The sequence below is a fragment of the Morone saxatilis genome, unplaced genomic scaffold (genome assembly GCF_004916995.1).
Source record: "Morone saxatilis isolate NCDOM2014 unplaced genomic scaffold, NCSU_SB_2.0 Contig23, whole genome shotgun sequence".
NCBI lineage: Eukaryota > Metazoa > Chordata > Actinopteri > Moronidae > Morone > Morone saxatilis.
The window spans coordinates 4781330-4802817 of record NW_023339796.1 but is presented as its reverse complement, the minus strand read 5'-3'; the positions used below and the strand labels follow the sequence as shown (position 1 = coordinate 4802817).

Sequence of the window (21488 nt, the reverse complement as noted above, 5' to 3'; positions counted from 1 at the left end):
TTATTATTATTATACATTTAATTATAAGTTATACATTTTTGAATCATCTCTCAGCCTGATACCGCAATCAGACTCAATTGCCATTCAGTTTCACTTTCAGTTTGAATTTCTGAAAACAATCTTGAGATGTGGGAAATGATTCAGAGGTCTGTAAACAGGCTACACACTTATCACTGCAATTTAAAAACCTGCCTGGCAACAGCTTCCAATGGTTCCTAATCATGTTCACTATCAAGTACTCCCAGAGATCATGTGTACTTGTAATGTGTCCTAAATTGTGTCCCATGTAGGAGCAAGTAAAAAGTGACTATTGAACAGTGAAACGGCCAGTGTCACAAGCACAATTTATACTTTAATTGTGCTCTAGTCTGCACAGTCCGATTTTGTTGTGCACCCTGTAGGACTGATATGATCTGATATAAGGCCCCCTGGAAGTCCCCATACCTTACTTTGATGTCTTCTCAACGACTGTGAAGCAACCTTGGAGTTACCAATTTCTGCAATATACTGCCTTACATACAGGAATTTTTTTTCTTCACTTCATACAGACAGGAAGTAAAACGCCACAGGTGGTTTGAATAAATGACACCCATCACCCAACAAGGAATGCTTTTTGTGTCGTCTCCTTCTCATGCAGCACAGTGTGGTGTTGGACTATTGTTCTCTATAATCCACCGTAATCCCGCAGAAAAGGTAAGCAGAACATTCACTTTATTTGTTATCAAAGAACTCAACTGGTTCTGTGAGTAAAGTTAAATAAAATATGCTAATGTGTTCTCTACTGCATTTTATTTGCTTGTAGTATTGTATTTACTAGTATTTTCAACAAAACATTATTTATTATTATTAAGTCTCTTATTATGAAGTATTATTAAATATTTTTCCATTTACTTCCACTATTACCTAATCCTGCAGAAACTGATATTCATGTGGTCTAAAACACATGCAAAAAAACAACCTAACTGCCAGAATACCACTATGGGAACACCAGATTTCTTTGTGTGAACTGTGTGATTTTGTGGTAAACTATCAGAATTAAAAGTGAAGCAGGTGCAGCAAGTATAACTGCATCAATGGACCTTTAAAGCTTATTGTATTCATTTTAGTTAATTCATCAGCGGAGGAAGAAAAAGAACTGTGTTTTTATTGACCGTCAGCCTGAACATGTACTACAGTGTTTAATGCTCAAAAACTAGGTCGGTCTACGTGACTTCGCTGACATCTTTGCCACACAAACGTTGCAAATATAAATATACAGTAACATCTCAGTGATGTCATGTAGACCTCCGTAGGTTTACTTGAACACGTCTGCATGGACAGGTAATTGTTTGTTTAAAGGTTTAATCTACTCCTTTTTAACAGGAGACATGTCACAGTAGGAATAGCACAGGTGTAAATAACTAACTTAAGTCACTGTCACATCATGAATATAACAGCCATCGCTAATGTCATTAGTCACAACTTTTCCTATGACAAGTCAAAAGGTCTGTGGTGAAAAAAATTCCCATTGTCTTGTTATTATAACTTGCTGCAGTGTTGGATAAATCTATAAATCGGTGTATTTTTATGGACTGTTAGGGTTTTCAAACTAAATGACACAACACTGGTTTCCCCCAAGAGAAGTGGCCCCACAGCTCAAGCCTTACTTTGTAATCTTTGTTCCATTCTTGAGCAACTAGACAGCAATAGATGTGGTTGTATTTAAACATCCAGATGTGATGTAAACAAACCTGTACGTTAAAAAAAAAATGACCAGTGTTTCACTAAATTACACCAACAGAGTTCGACAGGAAATTTGGAGAAACAAACCCTCTTTTGCCGTCTGAATGGATTTACAACATGGTCTACTTCCCCCTGCACTCAGGCTTACACCTGGATGACAGTTAACTACAGTTACATTCAACTTCACTGGCTGGAAACGTCCTTTTCAGTTGTTTAGACACTAAAGTTAATGAGTAAATCATACAGTTTATTTTGTCACATTAAACAGGAGCTTCCTACCTCACCTGCTGAACATAATATATCCCATCAGCCCTGTGTTTTGCTTTTGTATACATCCATCCTTCTATTTGAAAACGAGATGGTTCATCTCAAGGGGTTTTTACCTAATTAAGAATTTCCAGTTTGACTGAACTTTATCTTTGGCCCTACAGTTTCCTCCAGAATGTCAGACGCAGCCGAGCCCGTCGCATCCACAGAGACAAAGGAGGCTCCTGGTCCAGATGTGTCCTCCTCGCCACCATCACCATCTCCGCCATACCCCTATGAAGAGCAGCAACCTCCACCCTACTCTGCTGCACCCGAAATGTACCCTGAACTCAAAGTCGAAACAGCTGGCACTGAGTTTCTCCAAGATGTGGTCCAAGAAGCCCTGGACCCAGACACAAGTCCACCTATAACCTCATCCGCTTTTGACGACAAGACAGTGAGAAGAGCGTTTGTTAGAAAGGTTTGTACAACTCGGAGTTCTAACTTTTGACTACTGACCTACATCCAGAAATAATATGGTGACTGATGACAAATACTTTTTGATGTGTAAACAGTATATGGTGCGTTCATGTTGTGCACAGGGACGTTGTACTGCACCAGAATCTCTCAATCTGGTTTCAGGACCCTCCTAAGGGGTTGCAAGAGAAATTTCAGAAAACATCAAAAATATATTTCCAGACTTTTCCCAAGTCTTTGCTTTTTGTCTGTAAATTAATGGATCATTTTAACCTGTTCAGGCTTCTAAATTCTTCTTTCAATAAGAAACATCGCTTGTAGAAATACAATATGCAACCTGTGAAAAGAACACAAATTCGAGCCAAATCATGAAAAGCATAAAATCACCTCGATTCCAAAACTATTAATTGAGCAGGTAGAGGTTCACTGTCTCTGGTTCTGGTCACAATAACAGAATGCATCATGGCCGGTTCAAGGACAACAACGAGACATCTACATGACAAGTTGCTCGGTTTTTGCCTGACCACAATAATACTTTAATTATATAAACATGTACATTGTTACAATCTTTTGTGTCAGTAGGTTTAGTCTAGTTTGCATTCGTATTACCACCAGTTGGAGTGGCAGAAGCTGGATGTTTCAACCACTGATACATTACCTTTAGGGAGCTATTTTGACAGCCATGCTTGCTGATTTGCCAGTTTGTTTTTATGAACTCTTAATAGCAATATGTGGTGCTGAATTGCTTAATCCATAAATGGTCACAAATCAAGTTTTACTCTGAAACATTTGATCAGCTGCTTTTACAGTGCAGAATATTTAGTCATTTTTTATAACTGTTGATTTGCTGTGCAGGTGTTCTGCATCCTGACTATCCAGCTGCTGTTCACCTTCAGCGTGGTGTGTGTGTTCACCTTCTCCAGCGCAGTCAAAGAGGTGGTGCAAAAACACCTGGCGGCCTACATCAGCTCGTTCGTCCTCTTCCTCGTGGTCGCCATCGCCCTCATCTGCTTCAGGTCCTTAAGTCGGCGTCACCCCTGGAACATCGTGGGACTGGTGGGTTACAAATGCAGGAGCATGAATCTTCAAACGTCTAATGGGGAAACTGACTTTACACAATATTGGATCCTGTCACAGATACCCATATAAAAAAACACGCAACAAAAGATTTAAATAGATTAAAAGGACGGTTAGAATATGATGAAAGAGTCATAGCTGTGTAGTTTAACCCCAGAGGTCACATTGTCGACGGTAAAGCAGGCAGACTTAAGTAAAGTAAAAAAACACTTTTTTGATGGAAAAACTACTTAAAAAGTTGTGTGTACATGAAATAATCTATTCCAGTAAAGTAAAGATATTAAGTGGTAGCAATCAAGGGTACAATGGCACTAATTAGTAGTAGTTGTGTTCTTTCGTTTTTGTTTCCAAATGAAAACCACAGCTTCCTTTAAACTCGAGTTCACAGCCGTTGAGGTTGCTAAAATAGGACACACTCTTGCTGCATTGTGATGTGAATTGCACTAGGCAGAGCAAGACACAAACACAGTCATATAAAAGACTATGATGATTTTAAGACATAAATCTGGGTCGTCTCTGTTTGAAGCAGAAGTTGTGAATCTATTAAAAGTTTCCCCAAATAATATTGTAGATGTTTAATGTGTTGAATTTTGTTGCCTACAGGTTCTGGTCACCCTGAGCTTGTCATACATGGTGGGAACCGTTGCCTCCTTCCACGACACCAACGTTGTTATCATCACTATGGGAGCAACGCTGGCCATTTCTCTTGCAATCATTATATTCTCTGCACAGGTCAGACAACCAGATATTTCAAAATGCTTCCTGTTTGCACCCAAAGCGATGTGCACATCTCAGTGGCTTTCTCTCTCAGTTTTGAAGTTACAGCTCTCAACTGTTTCCATATTTGACTTTAAGATGGTACAAGCTGCAAGTGCTGAAAATAGCATCAAAAGAGGCTTAATGTGAAACGGTTAGTTGAATAATTGATAAGTTGCTCAACAGAAATTTCATCAACAATTTATACACTGAATACTCTGAAGATGAACTGAATATTAAAATGATTATAACCTACAGGTGTTTTCTGATACAGCTGTTCTTACTCAGCTGTGTCCTCTGTACATACAGCAAATAGACTTTAGACTAAACAAGACAACAGCTACATCCCTTTTTAATTCCCGGTGTTATTAAAAAAGTGTTGAATTTAAGTAATTTGAAAATAAAATAAGAATTTTATCTATCATCTTCATTTTGAGCATTAAGATGTAGGTTGGCTTACTAGTTCTACTGTTATCTGTGCTACTAGTTAGTGTGCATTAAAGAATAATAACTAAAATAAGAGTAAAAATAAATATTAGAAAAGGAAATAAATCATAAAAATGTATACAAAAAATGTCAAATGCATTTTTATGTTACTTACTTAAAAGTTGCTTTAATCAATATATGGACACTGTCACTGTTCATGAAATTAATTTATTTCTGTGCTATTTGCAGACTCGTTATGATTTCACCATTTGCTATGGCATTCTGCTGATTCTGCTTGTGGACTTACTCATGTTTGGGTTCTTCTCCACCTTCTACTACTCCTACATGGCTGATATCGCCTATGGATGTCTGGGTGCTCTGCTGTATTCACTGGTAAGTAAAATATTATATCATAATAATAATAATACGACCATCTCAAGGGATGTGCAAACAAGACTTACACAGCACGTCTCTGCGCCCTTTCCCCATGTGAAGCTTCATCTTTGTCACTTCGGCAGGTTAAACGCTTCCATCACTGATAGATTTGACTCCTGTTACAGCTACATGGCTTGTGTTGTAATGTGGTTCAGATGAAACCAAATTTAAGACTTTTAAATGCAATTTACCTTTTTACTGGTCAAAGAATGATGGAAAACCAGAAAGGACAATAAGGCCTACAATTAAGTCCATGCATTTATTATTAAATAGTTATATCACATTTGTGTCAATGCTTCCCTGCTGTATATATAACAATACTACATAGTAATATAAGTAATACATTAATATGACCCAGATACATGGCAGAAGATTGATGTGTGGAATAAGGTATTAAAAATGATTTACCAACTGATTTACCAACACTTGTGAGTAAGTTAGCTTCCCTTGCTACTGTACCTAACATTAGTGTGTTTGCTTCAGGTCTGAAAGATGATCAAACAGCCTCTCATGCTTACAGTCCACTGTTGCACTTGTTCAACTTGTAGTTTATAGATGTACAATGTCTCCCAACAGCCTGCAACCACATACAGAAGGTGAATAACTAATGTTACTGTTGAGGATCATATGGTATTACTGACATTAGGCAGTTCAGGTTCCACTATAAACAATTCTTTTGTGAGAAAAAGGAAGCTGTCATGCACAAAATGCACACTTCCACTTCATTTACAGAACTTGTTTTGACACTTAACCTCATGAAAACAAACAAGTATGGAAAACAGACACATTAACCCACAGTGGAATTTTATAATTTTCCTTTACAGCACTTAACTTAAAGTATGACGCTACTACTCTTAACATAATTTGTCTAGCCTTTAGTCTCTAGGGGTTAGATGTAAAAAGGATTTGAGATGTTCATAACTTTTGATACACACATACATTAGACTGTTAAAATATAGATTCAAAAAGAAAAATGATAATCTGTATCTTGGTCCAGTATTGCTATTAGAGCTCAGAGACATTTTATAATGTATTTTTTATAGGATAAAATGATTAACACCTCGTGAACAAGCTAAATATAGTATCCAACAGAAATGTCTGTATGTCAAAAACTACAAGGGGTTTTATCAAATATGAGGTACCATTGGATTCAGAACAACTTCAATCACAATATGTGCTCTGATTCAGCGTAGATATTGTTTAACATGATAGTTAAATTAATGTTAAACTTGCTTGCTTTTAAAAGAAATTCAACCTTGTCTATCAACTATGGCATGATAAATATGTGAAATGTTTATGTGTAGCCACAAGTCTCAACAGTTTCCACAGCAGATTTTGTTTTCATCTCTAACAGAAACCCTTCTGTGGTTTTCTGAAGGTTTTTTCCTTTAACATGCTAAATATAACTGACAGTCATTAATGGGTGAAAGGTCCTGCACTCCCACACAGGTGCTTTCAATATCTGTCAACAGAAAACTGGTGAGGATACACCTTCTTCACAGCTGCCATTTTGACATGAAATAGTAGGGTAAAATTTAACGAAGGTGTTACCAATGATAGAAATTCAAGTTCTGTTACATTCAGGTGCTACTGTGCCTCTGCTACACTAAATGCAACAGATCCTTAATTAGTGTCACTGCTAACACTTGTGTTTATCCTATTTCATGCAACACTCACACTACTAATAACATTAATGATGGCTCCGTTCATGAGTGTGACAGGATCCTGACACTGAAGCAGCTAATTAGAATTCAGCCGTCATTAATTTGATTAAATGTTTTCCATGAAAAAAAGCTTATTGTAAAACATGTCAGCGCTAATCCCTCACCCTGTGCTAAATCTTTATCTCCTCCTCTCTCTCCCTTCCTGTTTGTCTCAGTTCCTGATGATCGACTGTCAGATGCTGATGGGGACGTCGAGATACAGTCTGGATCCAGAGGATTACATCAACGCCGCGCTCATGATCTACCTGGACATAGTCCTCATCTTCCTCTACCTGCTGGGGAGGAGGTGAAAACCATAACATCCACATACCCAAACACACACAGACAGACACTCCGAAGTATTTCCACAATGAAAAGTTCTTTATTATTGTTACTATTATTATGTTCATGCTGAAAAATATAAAAAACTGTTTTTGTTGTTTTGCATTGCATGTCAACCCTTACAAGAATTTAAATTACTGAAACAAATGAAAACATTACATTTCTTTCTTTTTTTTTTGTTTTACATTAATAAGACACATTCGATAACATTTAAGTAATTATTCAGGATAAATGCTAATGTCAAACCTGCCTAAAGAACTGAGAGACTGATAATCTACTAGATCCATAAGGCCATTTTGCAATGCAATGAATGTTGCCACATGTAATATGCAATAAAATACAGATTATATTGATCAGGACGTACACAATATAAAGCAACAAGGACAAAAAGTAGTGCAAAATGTTCAGCATGTTTTCTTCTTACTGTATCACATGGATCCATCCTCATCTTCTACCCTTACCAAAGCTTCGGCAGCCACACAGTAAACCTGCAGTCCCACTTTAATAAATTGCTTGTTTTAGTCAACCAACAGTTCAAAACCCAAAGATATCAGACAAACAAAAGCAGAAAGTCCTCACACCTGAGAAGCTTCAGCCAGATTATTTGGCATTTCTGCTTGAATGATTAAACCACGATTTTAAAAACAGTTTTAGGTTTAACAGTACGGTATCTAACTTCACATGAAAAATGACTTGAGTGACGTTTACTCCCTGGTTTGAGGAGACCAAATCCCCATACTGCCTCACCACAGTGAAGAGTAGTTGAACTTGATCCGCAGCAGGTACCTCATGCGAGTCTGGGCAGGGTTGTAAACGATGTACTCGTTGTACAGGAGGGAGTAACTGTTATGTTTACCCACCCCTGTCTTCACCCCGGGCCCCATTGGCACGGTCACACCATCCCTGAGAGAGAGAGAGAGAGGAAGATAGAGGAAGAGAGAGAAAGAGAGAGAAAGAGAGAGAAAGAGAGAGAGGTGAATACAAATTAAAATGACAATTCTGGTGGTTTTAACACATTAGGTACAAATTGCCATTCCTTACTTAAATACTTTTTCAAAACATACTTTAACTGTTCGATTGTTCAGATCGATTTCCTATCTTTCAGAGAGTAACTAGTTTCCGTCCATGTTAGCACAATATGGAAATTAACCTGCAGAGAATTAAGATGAGCTTGAGATGAAGTGAAACCAGCTGCTGCCAGGAAGGCAGGAAATCAAATCTAAAAGATTTGAACCAGAAGAAAGGAACCATAAACCGCTGTAGCACTGTCTATTAGGTAGATCACATTTGGATTTTAAGGATGGCACTAAATAAAACTAGTGATGTTTCATGCTCAGATGATTGTTCTGTAATAAAAAAAAACTGTATTTTTTCAGATAGTTAAATCTACAGAGGCAAGGCAGCAGAGCCGGAGGCAGAACAAATGAGAGTAAAGCAAGGTCAGTCCATTAGTGTATGAGTCACTGCAGAGCGAATAACATTTAATATTTTGACTTTTTAGTGGTTTTCTTCCGAACTGCCTCTCTCTAGAGTAAAAAAAAACATCTGACATTTGTATGGCGTGCCTGAAAATGTCCCTAAACAAATACATATAGGTCTACATATTGTAGATAAAATAAATCTCACCCAACACCATGAAGATATTGGGGTCTCTGAGCTAAATGTATTTCTCTAAATGGTTCAGTGTGCTTCTGACACAATAGGACTAAATCTAATAATTAATAACTGTATTATATTGTGAAATTAATAGCAAAACATCATTAATTGTTATTATTCACCCTTTAGACACATGAACATAAAGGAAATTAGAAATTTTATTATTTTACAGTTAGCAGGACACATCAGAAGATACCAGTGATGATGGTTACTATAAATCTCAGAAGCAGTTTAAGAAAGGAGAAGTTAATAGTGATTCTTTAAGGGCTACTTATTATAATGTTTGTTATTGTATTTGCATTTTTCTCTGTGCTGAACCTGCATTTTTTTTTTCTTTGCTAATGTAATTAACAAACTGCCCCTCTCAGATAATGTAGTGATTTTTGTTGTGTAACAGTGAGCACAATTAAATCAATGTTTGGCCTGCATGAAATGTGTCAGTGTGATGAGACAGACTAACAGTGTGACAGCGTTTTTGGGGTCAGGCCCGGTCTGTCCCAGGCCTTTGGTGCTGTGTTTTCCAGGAGGAAGTTTGTGGGCCTCGTAGTCGGCATCCAGCAGCTCGTTACAGTCTCCCAGAGCGACCTGCAACCACACACAGACACAAAGCAAAGACCTGCATCACATCTGGGCCAAACATGTATATGTTTTTTTACGCTAGTTTCTTCATTGGCAGCATCAATAAACAGCTTAGTTTTGAGTGGAAATTGAGGTGACAAATAGCAGGTGTGAGACCAGCAAAAAGGAAAATCTACTCTATAACTACAAGTTGTGAATAAAAACCACCATAAAAACCTTTGTTCAATGTTTTCCACAGTCGTGCCAAACCTACTACACCCAATCGTGTGCTATAGATTGATAACACCCACATTAATTACAGTACATGAGTTATACTGGATGGCAGCCAACTCTCTTTATCAATAATAAAACACCACTTTGTTTACTGCTGGTATATTTATTTATTTATGAGGCTATATGTATATGTATGATCTGCTATATGTTCATCAGATATATGGGCAAGCATATATAGCCATCCATGTAATTACACAAAAAGCTTTAAACTATCAAAAGATTAGAAAATAAAGGTAATTAAGGGTAAAAAGGGTTAACCTTTTGATAATAAATATTCCAATTTTAATATGCACAGACCATGGATGCATTGATTCAAAAACGTAATATAAACACAAACCAGTCACATCGCATTTTAAAAGAACCTAAAAAAGTATGATAACGGGTTGAAACGTTGCCCTTTTCTAGAATCCAGTGTGCAGACACCATAGAAATTATTGTCCTTCACCCGGCCTAAATATAGGATGGGATGTGCATACAACTACCTCTAAAACGTCCTTAATGTTGCCACAGAAGACAAATGAACTCACCTCACACAGTAGCAGCAGTCCAACGTGGTTGTTCTGGTTGGCAAAGCAGTAGTTGGCACTCTTTGACGACATGTCAGCAAAGTAGATACCTTTTCCAAACTAGATGAAAGAGAAACTGAGAAATTATTATCACTGGGACAAAAAATCTATTGCTGTATTGCAAACAATCTTATAGTTTATAGATAATTTCATTCCAAAGTGCTGAAATCATCATCTGTTAATAGTCAATAACATGATTTTCCAAAATTTGGCTCATGACTTTTTTTAAAGCAGAGGGTTTGGAGACAAACATAAAGTCAAAATCAAGTCAAAAACAGAATCTGAATGTATTTTTCTGTCCGCCCTACCATGTAACCAGTGACGGGAGCTTCAGGTGGGGCCACTCGGAGCCCCTGACTGAGGATGCCGACCCAGTTAGAAAGGCGGGAACCGTGCCACAATAGAGTCCTGGCAGACACACAGACATAGTGGACTCGCTGTCAGACATTACGCAGGCAAATATGGAACAAAAACCAGTAATGGTATAAGCCTAGAGGTGTATTGACTATTCATACAAATACTAAGCAGACTGTCTGTTACCTGTTGTGCAACTGTGAGAGGAAGTTGTTACTCTCCCCGCCTCTGTCCACGGAGAAGATGTCAAGGACAGTCATGTTGTAGTCAGAATGGGTGGGGGCGTGAGTGGACAGTAGAAACCTTTCTATCACCTTCACACAGAGAAGAGGAAAGTTCAGTTTGTGTTTCTCATCAGTTAATCAGTGTATAGGGAAATAAATAAAGCCATTCCTGCTAATTGTAAATCATATTGCAATCACAATATCTGTCAAAATAATGTCAATATGATGTTTGTACCATATCGTGCAGCCCTAGCAAGTATGAAAGAATTATTATGTTACATTGATTTACATATAAGATTATAAACAAACTACTAGATTTTGAGGAACAGTTTTATAAGTGGATTAACTTCGTTTGGCCTCGCATCCATCAATCCTGTCTTTCCTGATTTAACTGTCATGATACGAATCCAGTGCTTAGATAATAAAAGCACCATATACATCTCGAGGGTGCATCCATGAACATACCAGCAGTGTATTAGTCCAGGCAGGTAAACCCTGACTTTTATCATTATAACAGTTAAAACACAGACCTTGTACTCATTGCCGGCGGAGTCCAGAGGCTGCAGTTGGCACTGGAGGGAGCGGTACTGTCTGTCCAGAGGATGTTCGTCACTGTCATTACTGGACTGAACCATTTTCACTGCTATCTGAATGTCACTCAGAGCCTTTAAAATGAAAGACAGAAAAAAGTATTGATAATAAAGTATGGACAACTGATTTAAGTGAAGACATAAACAGAATAATTAGAGTTAATTAATGGAGAAGCCCCTTACCTCCAACAATGATATTTTTTCCTTAAGCTCGGCTTCTGATCGAATCATTGGAGGAGTTTTCAACCTGGAGAATTAAATGTTTTAGTTACAGCGAGAAGTCAATTCATTCAGACGTCATGTTTTTCCAACAGTGTTATTTAGAGCATTTCTCTGCAACTGCACAGCCACATATTCCTCACCCGAAGTCATGAGGGATGCGGGTGTAGAACTGGTTACATGCTTCCAGCAACTCACGACTGCTGCCCTTCTTCTTCAAACACTCCTCGATCTTCTTCAGTGCCGAGTAGCCTGCGCGGATCTGCTCTGAGGTCAGCTTGCCTGCAGGTAGAAAGACAAATATTGAATTTGAAATGTGAAGCACAACAATACTGGTTACATGTTCTATTTATATAGTCAGGTGGCACCACTGGAGTTCAAACTTCTTTTATTGCGTCTTGGGATCACACTGTATCAAATATTTGTACGTAAAATTAAATTCAATTAAATTCGGGGAATGTTATTAGTCTAAATCAGAAATGTTGGTTCTGTCAGACTGACCGAGAGGAGCTTTCTTGGTGTCAAACTTCATCTCCAGCACACACTCCTCCATAGCTTTGATGTCACAGATTAGCTCCAGGAGCGACTGGATCTTCACATCCAGCGTGGAGGTCCTCTTTTTGGGTACAGCATCCACTGTGGTCTGGTTCTCCTCCTGGAACAGTGAAATATATACATGTTCATAATAATAGAGTTCAAAGAGTTCAGGCACTGATTACACAGATATTGAGGGGGTATATAGGTGGTTGGTTCTTTGCCTTTTCATTCACACTGTAGTCCATAAACACCATGTCATATTTTCCAGCTACTTTCTCAAAACTCGCTCGGTCTTCCCACTCATTCTTTGTCTTGTCAAGGAACCTGTGGCAAAACAATGCAGAATTTTACTAAACTCGCTTCAATGTGAGACGATATATTTGTTTTAATTGCACAATCTCACTTTTTCTTGAAGATATCTTTGGCTTTGAGCAGGTCTCCACCACAAGCTGTCAGACTGTTTTGACCCACTTTTCCCACTGAAAACAAAACAATACATAAATCAAACCAAAATATATTCAATCTGTTAATTCACATTTTAGAAAAGATCTTCCAGACTGCAGGCTTAGTTTCCTGCATAAATACAAACATAAACTTACCTCTGCCCCATCTCATCCACACACTGTAAACCCTGGCGCTGTCATCTTCCAACAGCTGGATCAGGTAGTATTTGTTGTTGTTAAACTGAAGATTTGTCTACAAAATAAGACAGAAAGTCTAAAAATCAACTTGATTTCTGTTCTTCAAACTTCATTTAAGAAACAGTGTAGGAGACGCTTTGTTGGCTATGAAGAATCACATTTATCACACAGACACATCACAGTGTAGGTGAAAATAGTCAGTTATAGAAGGCAAGAAGCCTAGTTAAATACATTTTGGTCTAAAATCATCACCTGAAACCTGTTGTACTGTTTTAGTCAGCACTACTCAATGTTGAAATACACACTACAGCTTTTGAATTAGTAATAATTCTTAATATGTTTAAGAAAACCACCTCAACACTTTTTTTTGTTGATTAATTTAGCAGATTGCTTTGATTCAACTTTTAAATGCTATTAAATAATTTACCTGATTTAGCATCACATCGTAAACATCATTTCCTTCACAGTAAACATGAGCCTGAAAGAGAAAATTGAACAGTTACTAAATGAAGATAACTGCACCTGATCTGCATCCTGTAGAAGGAAAATAAAAACATATTGTTTTGACTGTAAACTTCGCATTTTCATTCTTTACATTGCATATATGTTTTATGTGCATTAAGACAGCAATGATTTAGTAAAATTTTCCAGATTGAAAAATAAGGGCAAAGGTGTAAAATGCTCTATATAATATAACAATCAGTGAATCAAATATTATTGTTTGTAGGGTAACAACTAACTAGTTATTTTCATTACTGATTAATCTGACAATGATTGTTTTCTAAGCAATGTAAAATATCATTTAAAAGATTAAATCAAATATTTTATTGATTGATTAAAGATCAGAGATTTAAAAGAGTTACACTCAGATTCCTTGTATGTGAAAGCCAACTTGGCAACAAACCTGATTCTGATTCTCACGTTTAACAAACCACAAACTGTGCCACGCTCTCACAAGAGGAACTGTAACTGGACAAATGCTTTGCAAAGCTCAAACAGGTGTCAAACCACAACGTGACCGATGTGAATCACGGGTTCTGTATCTTGTGAGAACATTCAAGATACCGTACCTTTCCGAGTTTGGCTTTGCATTCGAGGTCAACTGGAGCTTTTCCTTTCATGACCACCGTCCTCACAACCTCTGTTCGACGTCCAAAGACCAGAGACAAAACCATTAAAGAGGTGAACTAAAATCTAATAAGGCATACAGATAACACTGTGTCTTTTAAAACCTCTAAACCCCCAAAACAGAAACCACTGGCCATAGTTACTACCCTTGTGGGTCACCAGTTACTAAACAACTTCAATGTCCACTTCCTAATGGTATTACGTAACATATATGAACATTAGATCCACGTTACCTTCACTTTTTATTTCCTTTTTGGGCATTGCTTCAGTTTTTGTCTGACTCTTGCTTTGTCCTCTCTTTCTTTTAGCTGCTGGTTGCTCTTTCGTTTCCTCCTCTTCCTCTTTAACGTCAACTGGTCTCCCATTATAAGCGGCCGAGTCTCCAGCGTCATTCGAACTTTCTAGACAAAAAAAGACAACAGAAAAAACATTTTAAATATCTTCAGTAATTCTGGTATTTCACGTAACTACAAACCTGAACAAAAACCATATACATGTTATATAATACTTCTATTATGAAGCCTTTCCTAATCTTTCCTGGACATTTGTGTTAATGTGTGTAATAATCAAAGCAGAGAGGATTAAACACCTAACGCACGCATACCTGGTTTTACTGCCTGGGAGCGAATCTTCCTCTTGTACTTGGTGACGGGATTAATCTGGACCATCTTCTTCAGGTCGACTTCGTAGGCCGTCCCAGAGCCCAGACTCAGAGTGACGGAGGTTTTTCCCGAAGAGACCGCCGTGTCCAGCAAGGCGCAGTCTACGAGTGAGTATGGTTCCCACTGTCCTTCATCTCCTTTCCACTGCCACACTGATCACACAGAGAGAGAGAACGGTTGCTCCACACTTTATTAACACTGTGACAATTCAAATACTTTCAAAACAGTTTTAATTCAATAAAAATGGCTATTTAATTAAGCAATAATGAAAATAACCACACATAGGAGCCAGTATAGTATAATTACATATTTCTGTACCAAGTAATGTCTAATAACTGGGAGGAACAGAAAGGTTTAGTTTTTAGATTCAAAGAGCGACAGCATCAGTATGAAAAGTTGGGACTGATTACATTATTAAACATATTTCTTTTCAATTAAACGCTTTTACTGACTACTCTCTCCCTTCCATGTTTCTGCTCACCTGTAATGAACCTGTTATGTTACTAATGACTCAGTTCTTTTATATATTTAAAATTTGTAAAGCTTTTTGCAGAGAAAAATGAGCGATAACTCAGCCTAAGTGGAGGAAATAAAACCAAAAATATGCATCTTTGCAACTTTAACACTGCAAATAGTCTCCAATTACCGAAATATCATTTACAGATAAAGTTAACAGAAAGCACCAGTGTAATTGTCAAACCACTAAATTATTCTTACTCATAATATCTGTATAATTGAGTATAAAATTAAATGTATTGGTCTCTTTTTAACCACTTCACATAACACTCAAACTACCTTAATCTGCATTGTGTAAATGAATGCTTAATGCATATCAGTGCTGATTCAACAGCAACCTCAGATGAAAACAAAGTTCCTCTCTAAAGCTGTTATCTGAGTGCTGCAGGGGCTGCATTGGTTCTTCCTGAATGCATTTGGGATATTCATGATCAATAACACTAAGGTAAACACACATAAAGGCTGCACGAAGCAGAAATAAACAAACATTCTCATTTCCTGCTGCAGGGATGATGTTAGTTGCTAGCTAATCTTCCAGCGGGAAACGAGCACCAACCTGTTTTCGACTGAACTTCTTCATTTTCCTGAGCACTTTCAATTTTATTTCTCGTGCTTCTTGTAGTACGCCTCATGGTGGACTGGGGAAATAACTTAGGTGGGCGCAGTAAATGAAAAAAAGGGGGCACAGTGACAACAAAGAGGGCGATAAATAAACTTTCTCCACCACTGTTTCACTAGCCGCTGCCGCCAAAGATCGTTTAGTATGAGGATGAACCACGCGGACGTGGGGAAAAAAAAAACTGAGCTTCACGCATGCGCTTTACACCTTCGTACAAAAAAAGTAGTGGCATTTGCCGTTGCCATGACAACGATTTAAGTATTGCATTCACTTGAAAATTTATTTTTTGTTGTGTTTTTCGGAATAATTTATTTTTTGGTGTGTTTTTTTGGAATATTTTTTTTTCTGTTTTTCGGATTAATTTTTTTCAGATTTTCTGAATAATTATTTTTTTTGTTTTTCAGACAAATTTTTAGAGTTTAGAGAGCATTTGAAACAATAGACGCATTCATTCCTTTATTGAGAGCTCGATTTAACGGGGAACAAAACATGAGCGGCTGTGTTCTAGTTCAATCAGGTATTTTACTTTGATCTGCGGTTTAAGATCACTGAGATCAGGTCCTGTCTTTAATCTCATAATACACGTGTTCGTAGACTGGTTTAGCCATTTAGTTTGGTCGTCCTTCGATTGACTCCAGAAAAACAGAAAAAATTTACACGGAAAAACAGGAAAAAAATGGCTTCAAGAAAAACTGAAAAATTTACACGAAAAAGCAGATCAAAAATTTGACTCAGGAAAAAACGTGAAAAAAGATGACTCTGAAGAAAAACAGACAAAAATGACTTTCGAAAAACAGCAAAAAAATACTACCAAAAATTAGAAAAAAATTACTAAAAAAAACAGGAAAAGAATTATTTGCTGAAAAATGAAAAAAAATCACTCAGGAAAAACAAAAAAAATACTTCTAAAAAACAGAAAAAAATGACTCTGAAAAAGAAAAACAAATTACTCCGTAAAACAGAAAAGAGTTGTTTTATTTTTCAAGTGAATGCAATACGCTTCTGTACAAATAGTCCAAATGTAGCATTGGCTTATCTTTATTGGTGTATTTGTGTCTGTATTTGGAGAAGAGAGCCGTAAGTCGGAGATGTTGGACTGTATCTGGAAACCAGAGCAGAGTGAGAACTCCTGTCTGTGCTCGTAGGCGCGGAACAGAACCTCGGGGACCAAAGGTTCCGCCTTAAACGAAGGTCGGAACTATTTTGTCTAAGGATTGGTTAAAAAAAAAAACCTAACGTGCCGCTGAGCTGATTAAATGTGGATGTAAATTAAAGTTAAAATATAAAAGCAATTTAAACACAATAAATCCCCGTTCAGGTGCCGAAGATATGGCATCACGGAGCGTTTGTGTCCTCTGTCGTAAGGCTTCCGTCGTGAGGATGATGTGTAGGGTGAGTGGAGTTTGTGTCATTGAACGCACCATCTTTACCATGGAGGTCAGATAGATAGACACGATGTAGAAACAGGACTGAAATCAATACAGAATCGATTAGCTCTGCTTACAGCGCAGCTTATGTAGAGCATATGATAGATACTAATATTGATATTCATTAATTTATTACATTTGTTCTTCTGTGAACTCGCAGTCTTGTACGTTTAGTGTCACATTCTCCACTTAGTTTTGAGTGGGAAATATGCCCCAAACACAGACATTGTGGTAAATTTATTGTTTATTTATTTATTATTTGCTCCAATTTGATAGAGGATAATTGTATTTATGTTTGTGTTTGCTGCTAAAAGCTTTACAGACAGAAAACCTATGAATTACAGTCTTAATCTAGTTTTAAACAACTTACCATCTAACAAAACAAACAAACTTCTGACACATTATGATATCTATTGTTGATTTACTCTGCTCTTTATACTGTTGTGTGATTATAGGGCTGTGTAATACAGGTACAATCATTTAATACAGTATATATATTATATATGGCAATAGGAAGATTTATGACCTACATTTTAAAACAGTGTAAAGATACAATAACCATACATTTGTTACTACAAGTTCAGAGTGTGAGTTAATCAGTGATGAAATCCAAAAATAAAATACCCTTAGATGTACTACAAACTAAAATCAAATGCCCAAATAATGGCTCTAGAACTTCTTGTCTGTCTATTCTGGTTATTGATAACTCACTTGATCTTAAAGAGGTGGTGAAGATGTTCAATATGTTCATAAAGAACATTTGTTTTTATTTTTCTTCCTCAGGCAATGAGTGCAGCTGCACACCCACAGCCACAGGTAGATTTCCTAAAAGGAGAAAGACACAAGAAGCACCCAGGTGTGACCAACCTGAAAACTCTGCGCCTCCCTGAGGAACTCCAGACGGCCGCATGTTCGATCATTCACAGTAGGTTAAGTTATCAATGTGGCATCTTCACTGGTCTGAAATGAGTCAAAATACGGTGCGACTGACTCTTCCATCTCTCCACCTGTAGGAGCTCAGCTGCCCCGGCTGACTGAACGCACTCATAGCCTCACAAACTTTCTGTGGAGCAGAAAACGAGCAGTCGAGGATTTCACTCTGAGGAAGAAAGCTTTGAGCCTGGAGAAAGAACTTTGGAAGAAAGAAATAGAGAAGTGTGGAGATGGAGGTGGGAGACCGACAAATCAGAAAATGATAATGTCTGTATAATAACGGCGAAGAGATGAGATGATGAAACGTAAATGTGCTTCATATTGCAGATATAGATGAACAATTGCTGGAGGACCGAATCAGGAAGAAAGTGATTTCAGAGCTCAGAAGATCCACATACCACTGGACTACCATGAAGTAACACTTGTTCTTACTATTCATGAATTTACGAGAGTTTTAAAAGTATACGTGTGTTCAGAAATGATCTCATTTTTGCCAATTTTTAACCAATAATTAACATTTTATGTCTTTTATACTAGCTTTATATAAAGTTCAGACACTTAATTTGAATGTCAAAACGTTAGCCAGACGTGGAGCGACAGGGTTTCGTGAACTCCCCTCTGCAGTTACATTTTGGAGCTTATCAACTGAGTTTATATACAGCTCACTCTCTGTGTTTCAGGTACGATGAAGATCTGGCTGTGGTGTACATGGCGGCTCGGCTGGCCGGGGGCTACGCAGCAGTGAGGAGAGCTATGAATGAGGTAAAGAACATTGTAGGCTAACTCATCGATGTGACGATACCAGGGCTGTCCTTAAGGAGTCCTTAACTAGATCATATTATAGTGGTAAAGCATGGAGAAATTACAAAACAAATGTCTTTTTCTGCCCTAAATTACATTTTTTTCTTCTTTGAATCATTTCAGATAAAGAAGAGGGACCCCTCTTTTGCCCCTCAGTCTCTCCTGGATTTCGGTTCGGGGCTGGGAACAGTTGTCTGGTTCGTATGAAACACTGGTGACGCATAAGGACAGTTTTCATGTAAAATACAAGACTGTGAGTTGAGTCTGTGTCCCGCAGGGCGTCACACTCGTGCTGGGGCGACACCTTGAAGGAGATGGTGTGTGTGGACAGCTCTGGGCCGATGAACATCCTGGCAGAGAAACTTCTCAAAGGTGCAAACACAAACACTTGTAACAGTTTTGATTTGTATCAGTTTTGTTTGGCCGTTTGTTTTTAAGCGTGGTTGGTTGTTTTCTTGTTGCCTTTGTTGACGAGCAGGGGATGACGAAGAAGCTGAACCTCACATCAAACATGTCTATTTCAGGCAGTTCCTTCCTGTCTCTCCTAAGGTAACCTTAACCCCCCCCCCCCATAATCTTTATTTAAGCAGCAGAAAAACACAGTCAGTGTTAGAAAGTGTGAGTTTCTTCATTAAATGTATTCTAGCCTTAAGTTTTGAGATTCAAACAAAAGATTTTATATATATATTTAGAATAGAATAGAACAGGCTCTGTCAGTTGTACCCAGATGCATGTAACAAACTGTATACTGAAAGCCATGTGTCAGGAAAGTGTTTTTTGTTTCTGTTTGTTGCTAATAATGCAATATTTATCTTTTATTGACCAAAATCAACAATCAAAGAATTTATTTCTTAGCAGAGACACACAATACAAAACTGTCCAGGACTACAAGGAGCCCTGACCGTCCTGTGTTTCTCCCTCCAGGTGCAGTTTGACTTGGTGGTAACCGCCTTCACCCTGTCGGAGCTTCCCAACGTGAAGGAGCGAGAAGAGGCAGTGTTGACTCTGTGGAGAAAGACAAGCTCGTACCTGGTTGGTTGAAATAATGACACAACTTCACCTACTGATGACGTGCACTTCACTGTCCATTATCTGTGTGTGAGGTCCTGTTGTCCTGTTGGAACTTGAGTGAATATTTATCAGATTTGAGACATTTTGTGTCTGAATTGCAACGTGTCTTTCAAATTATTGTGATGCTGTTTTATTTATTGGTAATGATAAATATGTTTTATGGCATAGGTGCTGGTGGAAAATGGGACCAAAGAGGGCCATCAGATGCTTATGGAAGCCAGAGACGCTTTATTAAAGGTATTCAAACACAGTAGATAATAGGGGTGCTTGTTAGACGCTGTTAATGGAAGCAGACTGATGACTTCTAATTCTCTTCAGAAACAGGAGGAGACTGCCTATGATACCAGACCAGCGTCGGTGTTTGCTCCGGTATGCTTAAATCCCAGCTGGTTTAAAATATCAAGCCATGCTTTCATCCGGCAGTGTCACAGCATTCTTCCATCTTCTCTCTGTTGTTTTATTTTCCCAGTGTCCTCATGAACTGACGTGTCCTAAACTCGCCCAAGAGCCCGTCACACCCTGCAACTTCCAGCAGCAGTACCATCCTCTTCCTCTGCCCGGGGTAAGAGCAGACTCTTCTTCTCGAAAGTCAAACATCAGTACCAAGGCTGAGTCCAGCTTTGCGTGTCATCCCCTCACTCTCTCCCCCCGTTTCCTGTCGCTCTTCTGCTGTCACTATCCATTAAAGGCAATAAAAGCTCCAAAAAGAAAAAGAAAGAAATAGTAGTTTGACAAAAAAAAATAGAACTCAAAGTCCGTTTATGAACTTTTTACAGAACTTTCAACTGATATAAGTCTATGAGGCGCAGGGGGAAAGACATGAGGCAGAGATACTACATCAGGTGAAAGAGACAAGTGAATGCTGTTGTTCTAAAGTTAGAAGTTAGTTTGACCAGCTGATTTAGCATGCTGAACAATAGTTTTCTTCAGTGCTTAAGTAATCTAGTGAAAGTTGTCTGTACATTGTAACCAGGAACTGCTAATAGCTAATTTGGCACATTTAATTGTGCAATTTGCCAATCTGTAAACAAATATTGACCAAAAAAATAACAGGACTCAAGACTCCATGGCAACATTATAAACTATCCCCCGAACCAGTATACAAACTTTGTTCCAAAACTTGATTGAATGATTATCCCCAGGATAAATAACATGGAGTTACTTGATATAAGCGTTTTTTAACCCCTGGTGTAAACGTGTAGTAACGTGTGTAACGTGTAGGTGGAGCTACTTTTTATTTAACTAATTCTATGAAAATGTTAGTAATTTAATAATTTTCCATTATTATTTATTTTCAGCACAATCAGCTGCAGAGGGAGAAGTTCATCTACTTGATTCTGAGTCGGACAAAAGCGGCAAAAGCGGAAACAGAAAACGTGGACTGGGCCAGGCTGATCGCACCGGTGCAGTGCAGATCGAGACACGTCCACTGTCGAATGTGCTGCCCAGATGGAAAGCTACAACACCTGGTGGTGACAGCACAGAAGCACAGCAGGTAAAGGTCGCGC

At 38.0% G+C, this 21488-nt stretch overlaps 3 protein-coding genes across 4 annotated transcripts in view; 2 read left to right on the top strand and 1 right to left on the bottom strand.

Moving 5' to 3' along the window:
• Positions 1–571: 571 nt before the first annotated feature.
• si:ch211-284o19.8 (protein lifeguard 1) lies at positions 572–7755 on the top strand. Its single transcript, XM_035671242.1, has 6 exons — positions 572–693; positions 2154–2449; positions 3301–3501; positions 4126–4254; positions 4954–5097; positions 7019–7755. The coding sequence occupies exons 2-6, from the start codon at positions 2165–2167 to the stop codon at positions 7151–7153; spliced, it is 894 nt and encodes a 297-aa protein (XP_035527135.1). The 5' UTR covers positions 572–693; positions 2154–2164; the 3' UTR covers positions 7154–7755.
• On the bottom strand, positions 7353–15892 carry parp2 (poly (ADP-ribose) polymerase 2). Its single transcript, XM_035671241.1, has 17 exons — positions 15686–15892; positions 14556–14765; positions 14185–14352; positions 13894–13964; positions 13251–13301; positions 12782–12878; positions 12586–12661; positions 12404–12506; positions 12147–12300; positions 11789–11927; positions 11610–11673; positions 11367–11501; positions 10799–10926; positions 10567–10666; positions 10220–10318; positions 9301–9425; positions 7353–8087 (listed from the first exon to the last, which is right to left on the bottom strand). Exons 1-17 carry the CDS (start codon positions 15759–15761, stop codon positions 7928–7930), a joined length of 1956 nt encoding a protein of 651 aa, XP_035527134.1. The 5' UTR covers positions 15762–15892; the 3' UTR covers positions 7353–7927.
• Positions 15893–16936: 1044 nt separating this feature from the next.
• Positions 16937–21488, top strand: part of mettl17 (methyltransferase like 17) — a 4939-nt gene continuing 387 nt past the window's right edge. The window contains exons 1-13 of one of the 2 annotated variants that reach the window (XM_035671201.1): positions 16937–17140; positions 17959–18100; positions 18189–18344; positions 18436–18523; positions 18789–18870; positions 19033–19106; positions 19187–19281; positions 19388–19458; positions 19834–19941; positions 20149–20217; positions 20299–20349; positions 20450–20542; positions 21279–21475. In XM_035671201.1, coding sequence (XP_035527094.1) covers positions 17078–17140; positions 17959–18100; positions 18189–18344; positions 18436–18523; positions 18789–18870; positions 19033–19106; positions 19187–19281; positions 19388–19458; positions 19834–19941; positions 20149–20217; positions 20299–20349; positions 20450–20542; positions 21279–21475 — 1289 coding nt within the window. In that variant the 5' untranslated portion in view covers positions 16937–17077. Of the gene's footprint in view, positions 17141–17269; positions 17407–17958; positions 18101–18188; positions 18345–18435; positions 18524–18788; positions 18871–19032; positions 19107–19186; positions 19282–19387; positions 19459–19833; positions 19942–20148; positions 20218–20298; positions 20350–20449; positions 20543–21278; positions 21476–21488 lie in introns of those variants that run through there. The other variant, XM_035671202.1, reaches the window with a different exon arrangement.

Coding starts and splice junctions, on each gene's coding strand:
- parp2 (XM_035671241.1), bottom strand. CDS start 15,761: ATGAGGCGTACTACAAGAAGCACGAGAAATAAAATTGAAAGTGCTCAG. Junction 13,302..13,893: donor GCAAAGCCAAACTCGGAAAG/GTACGGTATCTT, acceptor TTTCTCTTTCAG/GCTCATGTTTACTGTGAAGG. Junction 12,662..12,781: donor GTGGATGAGATGGGGCAGAG/GTAAGTTTATGT, acceptor TTTTGTTTTCAG/TGGGAAAAGTGGGTCAAAAC.
- si:ch211-284o19.8 (XM_035671242.1), top strand. CDS start 2,165: ATGTCAGACGCAGCCGAGCCCGTCGCATCCACAGAGACAAAGGAGGCT. Junction 4,255..4,953: donor TCATTATATTCTCTGCACAG/GTCAGACAACCA, acceptor TGCTATTTGCAG/ACTCGTTATGATTTCACCAT. Junction 5,098..7,018: donor GTGCTCTGCTGTATTCACTG/GTAAGTAAAATA, acceptor TGTTTGTCTCAG/TTCCTGATGATCGACTGTCA.